The 11,741-nt window shown below is 71.9% G+C and overlaps 1 protein-coding gene across 1 annotated transcript; it reads left to right on the top strand.

Moving 5' to 3' along the window:
• Positions 1 to 3,182: 3,182 nt before the first annotated feature.
• On the top strand, positions 3,183 to 11,062 carry HPX (hemopexin). The gene is made up of 10 exons (XM_065834508.2): positions 3,183 to 3,286; positions 3,930 to 4,003; positions 4,597 to 4,677; positions 5,040 to 5,194; positions 5,769 to 5,922; positions 6,314 to 6,523; positions 8,382 to 8,489; positions 9,443 to 9,573; positions 10,148 to 10,292; positions 10,771 to 11,062. The coding sequence occupies exons 1-10, from the start codon at positions 3,222 to 3,224 to the stop codon at positions 11,034 to 11,036; spliced, it is 1,389 nt and encodes a 462-aa protein (XP_065690580.1). The 5' UTR covers positions 3,183 to 3,221; the 3' UTR covers positions 11,037 to 11,062.
• The last annotated feature ends 679 nt before the right edge of the window (positions 11,063 to 11,741 follow it).

Raw genomic sequence — 11,741 nt, 5'->3', positions numbered from 1 at the left:
AGCACTGCCCCACAGCACCGGCACTGCCCCACAGCACCGCCCCACAGCACCGCCCCACAGCACTGCCCCACAGCACCAGCACTGCCCCACAGCACTGCCCCACAGCACCGCCCCACAGCACCAGCACCGCCCCACAGCACCGCCCCACAGCACCAGCACCGCCCCACAGCACCGCCCCACAGCACCGGCACTGCCCCACAGCACCGCCCCACAACACTGCCCTGCCCCCCAGCACTGGCACCGGTGTCACCGGGGGCTCGGGGGGCTCCAGGGGCTCCGGGCGAAGCTGCGGGGGTGTCTGGGGGCTCTGGGGGAGGGGAGGGGAGGGGGAGCTGAGCCGGGCGCCGCTGGTGCTGCCGGGGACCCTGGGGGCAATGGGACCCCCAGCCCGCGGTGGGACCCCGGGCCACAGCAGAACCCATTGACAGGGCGGGACCCCGGCCCAGAGTCCCCATTGCTATGGTGGGACCCCCAGAGACCCCATTGCTATGGTGGGACCCCCAGAGACCCCATTGCTGTGGTGGGACCCCATTGCTATGGTGGGACCCCCAGAGACCCCATTGCTGTGGTGGGACCCCATTGCAGGGATCGGACCCCCAGCCCAGAGTCCCCATTGCCATGGGGAGACCCCATTGTGGGGATGGGACCCGCAGCCCAGAGTCCCCGTTGCCCAGCCGGGTGGGACCCCCAGAGTGCCCATTGCCCAGCCGGGTGGGACCCCCAGCGTCCCCATTGCCCAGCCGGGTGGGTCCCCCGGAGTCCCCATTGCCCAGCCGGGTGGGACCCCCAGCGTCCCCGTTGCCCAGCCGGGCGGGTCCCCCAGCGTCCCCGTTGCCCAGCCGGGTGGGACCCCCGGAGTCCCCGTTGCCCAGCCGGGTGGGTCCCCCAGAGTCCCCGTTGCCCAGCCGGGTGGGTCCCCCAAAGTCCCCGTTGCCCAGCCGGGTGGGTCCCCCAGAGTCCCCGTTGCCCAGCCGGGTGGGACCCCCGGAGTCCCCGTTGCCCAGCCGGGTGGGTCCCCCAGAGTCCCCGTTGCCCAGCCGGGTGGGACCCCCAGAGTCCCCGTTGCCCAGCCGGGTGGGACCCCCAGCGTCCCCGTTGCCCAGCCGGGTGGGTCCCCCAGCGTCCCCGTTGCCCAGCCGGGTGGGACCCCCAGCGTCCCCGTTGCCCAGCCGGGTGGGTCCCCCAGCGTCCCCGTTGCCCAGCCGGGTGGGACCCCCAGCGTCCCCGTTGCCCAGCCGGGCGGGGCCGTTGGCTCCGCGGCGGCCCCGGGCACAGCGGCAGCGCCTGGCACCGGCACAACCTCCGGATGGTGCTGAGCGCGGAGCAGGACGGGTCAGACTGGTCTGCACTGGTCTGCACTGGTCTGCGCTGGTCTGCACTGGTCTGCACCAGCCTGTGCTGGTCTGCACTGGTCTGTACTGGTCTGTGCTGGTCTGCACTGGTCTGCACTGGTCTGTACTGGTCTGTACTGGTCTGCACTGGTCTGTGCTGGTCTGCACTGGTCTGCACTGGTCTGTGCTGGTCTGTGCTGGTCTGCACTGGTCTGCACTGGTCTGTACTGGTCTGTGCTGGTCTGCACTGGTCTGCACTGGTCTGCACTGGTCCGTACTGGTCTGTGCTGGTCTGCACTGGTCTGTACTGGTCTGTACTGGGCTGTACAGGATGTGTCCCCCCGGTTCGGGATGTGTCCCCTGTACGGGATGTGTCCCCGGTACGGGATGTGTCCCCCGTACCGGATGTGTCCCCTGTACGGGATGTGTCCCCGGTACAGGATGTGTCCCCCGGTACAGGATGTGTCCCCGGTACGGGATGTGTCCCCCGGTACGGGATGTGTCCCCGGTACGGGATGTGACCCCCGTACCGGATGTGTCCCCGGTACGGGATGTGTCCCCGGTACGGGATGTGTCCCCCGGTACCGGATGTGTCCCCGGTACCGGATGTGTCCCCGGTACGGGATGTGTCCCCGGTTCGGGATGTGTCCCCGGTACGGGATGTGTCCCCCGGTACGGGATGTGTCCCCGGTTCGGGATGTGTCCCCCGGTACCGGATGTGTCCCCGGTTCGGGATGTGTCCCCCGGTACCGGATGTGTCCCCGGTACGGGATGTGTCCCCCGGTACAGGATGTGTCCCCGGTACGGGATGTGTCCCCCGTACCGGATGTGTCCCCGGTACGGGATGTGTCCCCGGTTCGGGATGTGTCCCCCGGTACCGGATGTGTCCCCGGTACGGGATGTGTCCCCCGGTACAGGATGTGTCCCCGGTACGGGATGTGTCCCCCGTACCGGATGTGTCCCCGGTACGGGATGTGTCCCCGGTACGGGATGTGTCCCCCGGTACCGGATGTGTCCCCGGTACGGGATGTGTCCCCCGGTGCCGGATGTGTCCCCGGTACGGGATGTGTCCCCCGGTGCCGGATGTGTCCCCCGGTGCCGGATGTGTCCCCCCCTGTCCCCGTGTCACACCCACAGCTCCTGCCCGAGCCGGGCGGGTGACCTCTGCCTGTCCCTGTCCCCGCTGTCCCCGCTGTCCCCGCTGTCCCCCCTGTCCCTGTCCCCCCTGTCCCTGTCCCCGCTGTCCCCGCTGTCCCCGCTGTCCCCCCTGTCCCTGTCCCCCCTGTCCCTGTCCCCCCTGTCCCTGTCCCCGCTGTCCCCCCTGTCCCTGTCCCCCCTGTCCCTGTCCCCCCTGTCCCTGTCCCCGCTGTCCCCGCTGTCCCCGCTGTCCCCGCTGCCCCGTTCCCGGTGCCAGATCAAACACCCGCCCGGGGCCAAGTCCTTCCCAGCACGGCCGGAGCTGCCGGGAACACGCGGGGCCGGTGCCAGGGCCGCTGCACCCCCGGACCCCCCCGCAGCCCCACAGCCCCGCAGCCCCACAGCCCCACAGCCCCACAGCCCCGCAGCCCCGGGCTCTGACCCCCACCCACGGCGCTGGGCTCTGACCCCAGGAGGGGCCCCATTGCAGTGGGACCCTCACCCCCACCCTTCCCCATGGGGATCTGACCCCCAGCCCCACAGCACCAGGGGCAGAGCCCCCGCTGTCACTGCACGGGGTGCGAGCCCTGTCCCCCCACACCCCGCTTTGGGGGCGATGGCGGGGGGCCCCGTCCTGTCCTGTGCCGTGTGCCCCCGGGGCCAAGGTTGGTGGGGCGGTTGAGCAATGGGGCGGTTGCACAACGGCCCCTGCTGCCCCATATAGGGCGGGACGCGGCGGGAGCCCCGCACACCATGGGGCGCCCCGCGGCCGCGCTCTGCCTGGCCTGGGCCCTGGCCCTGGGCTGCGCACACCCCCTGTGAGCTGCGGGGGGCTGGGCCGGGGGCTCCGGGGGGCTGGGGCGCTCCGGGGGTCTCTATGGGGCAGGGGATGTGAGGGGTTCTATGGGGCAGGGGATGTGAGGGGTTCTATGGGCACGGGGGATGTGAGGGGTTCTATGGGCAGGGGATGTGAGGGGTTCTATGGGGCAGGGGATGTGAGGGGTTCTGTGGGCAGGGGATGTGAGGGGTTCTATGGGGCAGGGGATGTGAGGGGTTCTATGGGGCAGGAGATGTGAGGGGTTCTATGGGCAGGGGATGTGAGGGGTTCTATGGGGCAGGAGATGTGAGGGGTTCTATGGGCAGGGGATGCGAGGGGTTCTATGGGCAGGGGATGTGAGGGGTTCTGTGGGGCAGGAGATGTGAGGGGTTCTGTGGGGCAGGGGATGTGAGGGGTTCTATGGGGCAGGGGATGTGAGGGGTTCTATGGGGCAGGAGATGTGAGGGGTTCTGTGGGCAGGGGATGTGAGGGGTTCTATGGGCAGGGGATGTGAGGGGTTCTGTGGGGCAGGGGATGTGAGGGGTTCTATGGGGCAGGGGGTCCTGGGGGTCAGTGCCAATGTGGGCGCACACGTGGCGGTTGGGGGGCTGCCCCGTGACCCCCCCGGCGCTGCCCGTCCCCAGGACCCACAGCAAACCGGAGGGGGCTGGAGGAGCAGGAGACCCCCATGGGGCTGAGCCCCCTGGCAACGACACCGGTGAGAGCCCGGGGAGGGGGGAGAGGGGGCACGGGGTGTGGGGGCACAGAGGTGCCGTGGGGCACAGAGGTGCCGTGGGGCAGTGGGTGGGATGTGGGGCACAGAGGTGCCGTGGGGCAGTGGGTGGGATGTGGGGCACAGAGGTGCCGTGGGGCAGTGGGTGGGATGTGGGGCACAGCGGTGCCGTGGGGCAGCGGGGGGCTGGGGGGCACAGAGGTGCCGTGGGGCAGCGGGGGGCTGGGGGGCACAGCGGTGCCGTGGGGCAGCGGGGGGTCGGGGGGCACAGTGGTGCCGTGGGGCAGTGGGTGGGATGTGGGGCACAGCGGTGCCGTGGGGCAGTGGGTGGGATGTGGGGCACAGCGGTGCCGTGGGGCAGTGGGTGGGATGTGGGGCACAGCGGTGCCGTGGGGCAGTGGGTGGGATGTGGGGCACAGAGGTGCCGTGGGGCACAGAGGTGCCGTGGGGCAGTGGGTGGGATGTGGGGCACAGAGGTGCCGTGGGGCAGCGGGGGGCTGGGGGGCACAGCGGTGCCGTGGGGCAGCGGGGGTCGGGGCGCGGTGTCTGTCCGGGGGTCCCACCGTCCCGCCCCCCAGCCCTGGCCCAGCTCTGCGCCGACGGGGGCGACTTCGATGCGGCCACGTTCAGTGAGAACGGGACCCTGCTGCTGTTCAGAGGTGGGGACACGGGGGGACACGGGGGACACGGGGGACACGGGGGACACGGGGGACACGCGGGACGGGGGACATGGGCATGGGGGCACATGGTGCCGGGGTGCACGGACTTGGGGGTCACGAGGCGCCAGAGGAAAACGGGTCTGGGGGAGATGGGGGGTGCTGAGTCTGGACCTGGGAGGTTGGGGGGCCGGGGGGAGATGGGTCCGTGGGGCGGGGGGGCTGGAGGGGATGGGGGCTGGATAAGGTGGGGTGGGCCCTGGGGACATTGAGGGGCGGGGGGGCTGTGGGAGGTGGGTGTGGGGCGGTGCCGTGGGGCGGTGCCGTGGGGCGGTGCCGTGGGTCCAACCCCTATTCCCGCGCAGGTGACCGGGTCTGGGAGGTCCCCCTCGGGGGGTCCCGGCCCCACAGCCGCCCCATCGCCGCGGTCTGGCCCGAGCTGGGGGGTCCCGTGGACGCCGCGCTGCGGCTGCACCGGCCCCACAGCCCCGCGGAGCAGCGGAGCCTCCTGCTCTTCCAGGCACGGCGTCCGGGGGGGCTGGGGCGGGGACCCGGGGGGGGCGGGGTGGGGGCTGGGGTGGGGGTCTGGGGTGGGGGCTGGGATGGGCTCCTCCCGCTGCCGTGGGTCCGGGGCAGCTGCCTGGGTTGGGGTCTCCTCTGCCCGGACCCCCAGGCAGGCCCATGGGGTCTAGGGCTCCATGGGGGGTTTGGGGGGCTTGTTGCGGGGGTTCCCCGTGGGGTGTTCGTGGGCCTCAGCCATGGGGTGTCCGTGGGTCTCAGCCATGGGGTGCCCGTGGGGTGTCTGTCCGTGGGCTGTCCGTGGGTCTCAGCCATGGGGTGCCCGTGGGGTGTCTGTCCGTGGGGTGTCCGTGGGTCTCAGCCATGGGGTGCCCGTGGGGTGTCTGTCCGTGGGGTGTCCGTGGGTCTCAGCCATGGGGTGCCCGCGGGGTGTCTGTCCGTGGCTCTCAGTCTGTGGGTCCCAGCCGCAGGGTGTCTGTCCGTGGGTCCCAGCCATGGGGTGTCTGTCCGTGGGTGTCTGTCCGCGGGTCTCTGTCCGTGTGTCCCGGCCGCGGGTCTCAGCCGGGCTCTCGCAGGGGGAGCGGGTCTGGGCGTACGCGGGGGGGCGGCTCCAGCCCGGGTTCCCCCGGCGCATCGAGGAGGAGTTCCCGGGGGTGCCCGGGGCCCTGGACGCGGCCGTGGAATGTCCGCGCGGGGACTGCGGGGGCGACGCCGTGCTGTTCTTCAGCGGTGAGCGCGGCCGGGCGCGGGGCTGCGGGGCAGTGGGGGCAATGGGGGCAGCGGGGGCTGCGGGGGCAATGGGGGCTGTGGGTGCTGCGGGGCCTGTGGGTTCTGTGGGTGCTCTGGGGGTTGTGGGGGCTGCGGGGGCAGTGGGGGCTGCAGGGGCAGTGGGGGCTGCGGGGGCAGTGGGTGCTGTGGATGCTGTGGGGGCTGTGGGGGCTGCGGGGGCTGCGGGGGCAGTGGGGCCTGCGGGGGCAGTGGGTGTTGTGGATGCTGTGGGGGTTGCGGGGGCTGTGGGGGCAGTGGGGGCTGTGGGGGCTGTGGGGGCTGCGGGAGCGGTGCCCGCGGTGTCACCGGTGCCGGGAGCGGTGCCCGCGGTGTCACCGGGCCCCGCCCCCAGGGGACCGCGTGTTCGTGTTCGACGTGGCGCTGCGCGTGACGAAGCCGCGCGCGTGGCCCGCGCTGGGCGCGTGCGGGGCGGCGCTGCGCTGGCTGGGCCGGTTCTACTGCCTGCGCGGGACCCGCTTCCGCCGCTTCCGGCCCCGCGCCGGGGACGCGCCCGGGGAGCCCCGCGACCTGCGCGACTTCTTCATCCCCTGCCCCGGGCGCGGTGAGCGCGGGGCGCCGCGGGACACGGGGACACACGCACAGCATGGGGACACACACAGCATGGGGACACACACACAGCATGGGGACACACACACCATGGGGACACCGCGGGACACGGGGACACACACACAGCATGGGGACACATACAGCATGGGGACACCGCGGGACACGGGGACACACACACAGCATGGGGACACACACAGCATGGGGACACACACAGCATGGGGACACCGCGGGACACGGGGACACACACACAGCATGGGGACACACACAGCATGGGGACACACACAGCGTGGGGCACCGCGGGACACGGGGACACACACACAGCATGGGGACACACACAGCATGGGGACACCGCGGGACACGGGGACACACAGCATGGGGACACACACAGCATGGGGACACCGCGGGACACGGGGACACACACACAGCATGGGGACACACACACCATGGGGACACACACAGCATGGGGACACCGCGGGACACGGGGACACACACACACACAGCACGGGGACACACACAGCATGGGGACACCGCGGGACACGGGGACACACAGCATGGGGACACCATGGGGACACCGCGGGACACACACACACCACGGGGACACACACACCATGGGGACACCGCGGGACACGGGGACACACAGCATAGGGACACACACACAGCATGGGGACACCATGGGGACACCACGGGGACACACACACCATGGGGACACCGCGGGACCCCGTGGGGACACCGCGGGACCCCGTGGGGACACCGCGGGACACGGGGACACACACACACAGCATGGGGACACCGCGGGACACACACACACAGCATGGGGACACCATGGGGACACCGCGGGACACACACACACCGCGGGGACACACACACAGAGCATGGGGACACCGCGGGACTCCGTGGGGACACCGCGGGACACACACACACACCATGGGGACACCGCGGGGACACCACGGGAACACTGCAGGGACACACCTGGGGAACACACACACCCGGGGGACACACACACCCGGGGGACCAACCTGCACCGTGGGGACCTGCCTGGGGACACACACACTATGAGGACACACCGGAACACACACACACCCCTTGGGGACACGCCTGGGGACACACACACACCTGGGGGACCAGCCCGCACCATGGGGACCCTCCTGGGGACACACACAGACCTGGGGGACCAACCCGCACCATGGGGACCCTCCTGGGGACACACACCCCTTGGGAACACACCCGAACGAACACACACCCCTTGGGGACACACCTGGGGGGACACACACACCTGGGGGACCAACCCGCACCATGGGGACCCTCCTGGGGACACACACACACCTGGGGGACCAACCCGCACCATGGGGACCCTCCTGGGGACACACACACACCTGGGGGACCAACCCGCACCATGGGGACCCTCCTGGGGACCATCCCGGGCGCCCGCACTGGGGATGCTCTGGGGACGGGGACAAGCAGGGGTACCAGCCCCAGAGGGACCCCGACCCCCAGGCTGCCCTGGGGCTGCCCCTGCTGCCCGCCCTGTGTCCCTGTCCCTGTGTCCCTGTCCTGTGTCCCCATCCTGCCCTGTGTCCCTGTCTAGTGTCCCTGTCCTGTCTCTGCTGCCCGCCCTGTGTCCCTGTCCCTGTCCCTGTCCTGTGTCCCTGTCCTGTCCCTGCTGCCCGTCCTGTGTCCCTGCCTCTCCTGTGTCCCCGTCCTGTCCCGTGTCCCTGTCCTGTGTCCCTGTCCCGTGTCCCCATCCTGTCCCATGTCCTGTGTCCCTGTCCTGTCCCTGTCCCTGCCCCCGTCCTGTCCCGTTTCCCTGTCCCTGTCCCCGTCCCCGTCCCCACTGCTGTCCCTGTCCTGTCCAGGTCACGGTTTGGGAAACGCCTCGTGGGGTGACGCCGGTGACCGGTGCAGCGAGACCCCGTTCCAGGCCCTGCTGTCCGATGACACCGGGCGCGTGTTCGCCTTCCGCGGTGAGGGACGGTGGGGTGGCACTGGTGACACCGCTGGGGTGACACTGACAGACACTGCTGGGGGGGGACACTGACACTGCTGGGGTGACAGGGACAGGGCTGGGGTGACACTGACACTGCTGGGGTGACAGTGACAGACACTGCTGGGGGGGGACACTGACACTGCTGGGGTGACAGGGACACTGCTGGGGTGTCAGGGACACTGCTGAGGTGACAGGGACACTGCCGGGGGGTGGCACTGACACTGCTGGGGTGACAGGTACACTGCTGAGGTGACAGGGACACTGCTGGGGGGTGACACTGATACTGCTGGGGTGACACTGACAGACACTGCTGGGGGGTGGCACTGACACTGCTGGGGTGACAGGGATGGGCTGGGGCGACAGGGACAGGCTGGGGTGACAGGGACATGGCTGGGGTGACAGGGACACTGCTGGGGCTGTGACAGCGCTGGGGCTGTGACAGTGGCAGTGCTGGGGGTGACAGTGGCCGCGCTGGTGGCCGTGGGGCTGCAGGACAGTGTACCCAGACACTCCCTGGAGCCCTGGAGTGTGGGGCTGTGGGGTGGGAGCTGCAGTTGTGGCTGTGGGGCGGGTCCGTGGGGCGGGTCCATGCATCGGGTCCATAGGGCAGTTCCGTGGGTCAAGTCCGTGGGGCGGGTCCATGGGTCAGGTCCGTGGGTCAGGTCCATGGGGCAGGTCCGTGGGGCAGTTCCGTGGGGCAGTTCCGTGGGGCGGCTCCGTGGGTCGGGTCCGTGGGTCAGGTCCATGGGTCGGGTCCGTGAGTCGGGTCCGTGGGTCAGGTCCGTGGGGCAGGTCCGTGGGTCGGGTCCGTGGGGCAGGTCCGTGGGTCGGGTCCGTGGGGCAGTTCCGTGGGGCAGTTCCGTGGGGCAGGTCCGTGGGGCGGGTCCGTGGGGCGGGTCCGTGGGTCCAGGCCGCCGCTGCCGCCCGCAGGGAACCTGTCGTTCCGGCTGGACTCGTGGCAGGACGGGCAGCACCCCTGGCCCGTGGGACAGACGTGGCCGGGGCTGGACGGACCGGTGGACGCCGCCTTTGCCTGGGACGGACGCACCTACCTGATCCAGGTGTGACCCACGGGCTGTCCCGCCCTGTCCCTGTGGGTCCCGCCCCTCTCCCCGTCTCGCTGCCCCCCCGGAAAGACCCCCCGGGGCAGCTCAGGCACCCGGAACCTGGCACCAGGGCACAGGGTGTCACCCCGGCACACGGGGACGTCCCCCGCGCGGGGCAGCCGGGCTGTGGGGCCGCGTCCCCAGGGCCGTGTCCCCAGGGCTGTGCCGTCCTTGTCCCGAACCCCCCGTGGGATCCCCTCGGCCCTCTCCCTCCGCCCGGAGCCCCGGGAAGCCCCAAACCCCACCCCGTCCCGCCCCTGTCCCCGCCCGTCCCGCCCCTGTCCCCGCCCATCCCGCCGCCGTCCCCGCCCCCGTCCCGTCCCCGCCCGTCCCGCCGCCGTCCCCGCCATTCCCGCCCCCGTCCCGTCCCCGCCCGTCCCGTCCCCGCCCGTCCCGTGCCTGCCCGTCCCGCCGCCGTCCCCGCCCCCGTCCCGTCCCCGCCGTCCCCGCCCCCGTCCCGTCCCCGCCGTTCCCGCCCCCGCCCCCGTCCCGTCCCCGCCCGCCGTGTGGCAGCGCCCGCTGTCCCCAGGGCTCGCAGGTGTCCGTGTTCCTGTCGGACCGGGGCCACCAGCGGGTCCAGGGGTACCCGCGGCCGCTGCTGGACGAGCTGGGCGTTCCCCGCGCCGACGCCGCCTTCACCTGCCCCGGCTCCGCCCAGCTCTACGTCATCACAGGTGCGACCGGGGGCGGGGCTGGGCCGGGTCGGGTGGGGACCCAGGGCTGGGCCGGGTGGGACACAGCGGGACCCCCGGGGCTGTGCTGGGTGTGACACGGCGGGACCCCCGGGGCTGTGCCGGGTGCGGACCCCCGTGGGACCCCGGGGGCTGTGCCGGGTGGGACACGGCGAGACACGCGGGAATGTGCCGGGTGGGACACGGCGGGACCCCGGGGGCTGTGCCGGTGGGGACCCCCGTGGGACCCCCGGGGCTGTGCCGGGTGGGACACGGCGGGACCCCGGGGCTGTGCCGGTGGGGACCCCCGTGGGACCCCCGGGGCTGTGCCGGGTGGGACACGGCGGGACCCCGGGGCTGTGCCGGTGGGGACCCCCGTGGGACCCCCGGGGCTGTGCCGGGTGGGACACGGCGGGACCCCGGGGCTGTGCCGGGTGTGTGCCGGGGTGCCAGCCCCGTCCCGTCCCGCCCCGTCGCGCAGGTGACCGCATCCAGCTCGTGGACCTGTCGCAGAGCCCCCGGCGCGCGGGGCCGCCGCTGCCGCTGCCCCACGACCGCGTGGACAGCGCCATGTGCACGCGGGACGGCGTGTTCGTGCTCCGGGGGCCCGCGCTGCACCGCTACCCCGGCCCCGCGCAGCTGCTGGCGGCCCCGCAGCCCGCGCCCCCCGAGCCCGGCGCCCCGCGGCTCCTCCGCTGCCCGCACACGGGCACGGACACGGACACGGGCACCACCGACACAAACTAATAAACACGGCGGAAGCCAGAACACCCGAGACGGCCCCGAGCTGGGGGGGCGGGGTGCCCGCGGTGACACGGCGCTGTCCCCGTCCCCGCGCTGTCCCTGTCCCTGTCCTGTCCCCATCCCTGCCTGTCCTGTCCCCTGCCTGTCCCCGTGTCACCACCCAGGGGCACCGGGACAGCGGCGCAGGGCTGGCGGGTGCAGGTGCCCGGGGTCCTGTGGAGGGGACACCGTTTGTGACGCCAGGGGACGGGGTGCTGGGGGATGGGGGCTGCGTCAGGCTGCACCGGGCTGCACTGGGCTGCACCGGGCTGAACTGGGCTGGACTGGGCTGCACCGGGCTGAACTGGGCTGCACTGGGCTGAACCGGGCTGCACCGGGCTGAACTGGGCTGCACCGGGCTGAACTGGGCTGCACTGGGCTGCACCGGGCTGAACTGGGCTGGACTGGGCTGCACCGGGCTGAACTGGGCTGCACTGGGCTGCACCGGGCTGAACTGGGCTGCACCGGGCTGAACTGGGCTGAAATGGGCTGCACCGGGCTGGACTGGACTGGGCTGGACTGGGCTGAACTGGGCTGGACTGGGCTGCACTGGGCTGAGCTGGGCTAAACTGGGCTAAACTGGGCTGGACTTGGCTGCACTGGTCCGTACTGGTCTGTACTGGTCCGTACTGGTCTCTATTGATCCGCACTGGTCTGTGCTGGTCCGTT

This window comes from Patagioenas fasciata, chromosome 1 (genome assembly GCF_037038585.1).
Source record: "Patagioenas fasciata isolate bPatFas1 chromosome 1, bPatFas1.hap1, whole genome shotgun sequence".
NCBI lineage: Eukaryota > Metazoa > Chordata > Aves > Columbiformes > Columbidae > Patagioenas > Patagioenas fasciata.
The sequence above is the reverse complement of the archived record's forward strand: the minus strand, read 5'-3'. Positions and strand labels throughout refer to the sequence as shown.

What these genes read in the sequence shown, in the direction of transcription:
- HPX (XM_065834508.2), top strand. Translation starts at nt 3,222, where the DNA reads ATGGGGCGCCCCGCGGCCGCGCTCTGCCTGGCCTGGGCCCTGGCCCTG. An exon ending in CTGGGCTGCGCACACCCCCT is followed by an intron (nt 3,287 to 3,929) that starts GTGAGCTGCGGG and finishes GCCCGTCCCCAG; the next exon opens with GACCCACAGCAAACCGGAGG. An exon ending in GACCCTGCTGCTGTTCAGAG is followed by an intron (nt 4,678 to 5,039) that starts GTGGGGACACGG and finishes ATTCCCGCGCAG; the next exon opens with GTGACCGGGTCTGGGAGGTC.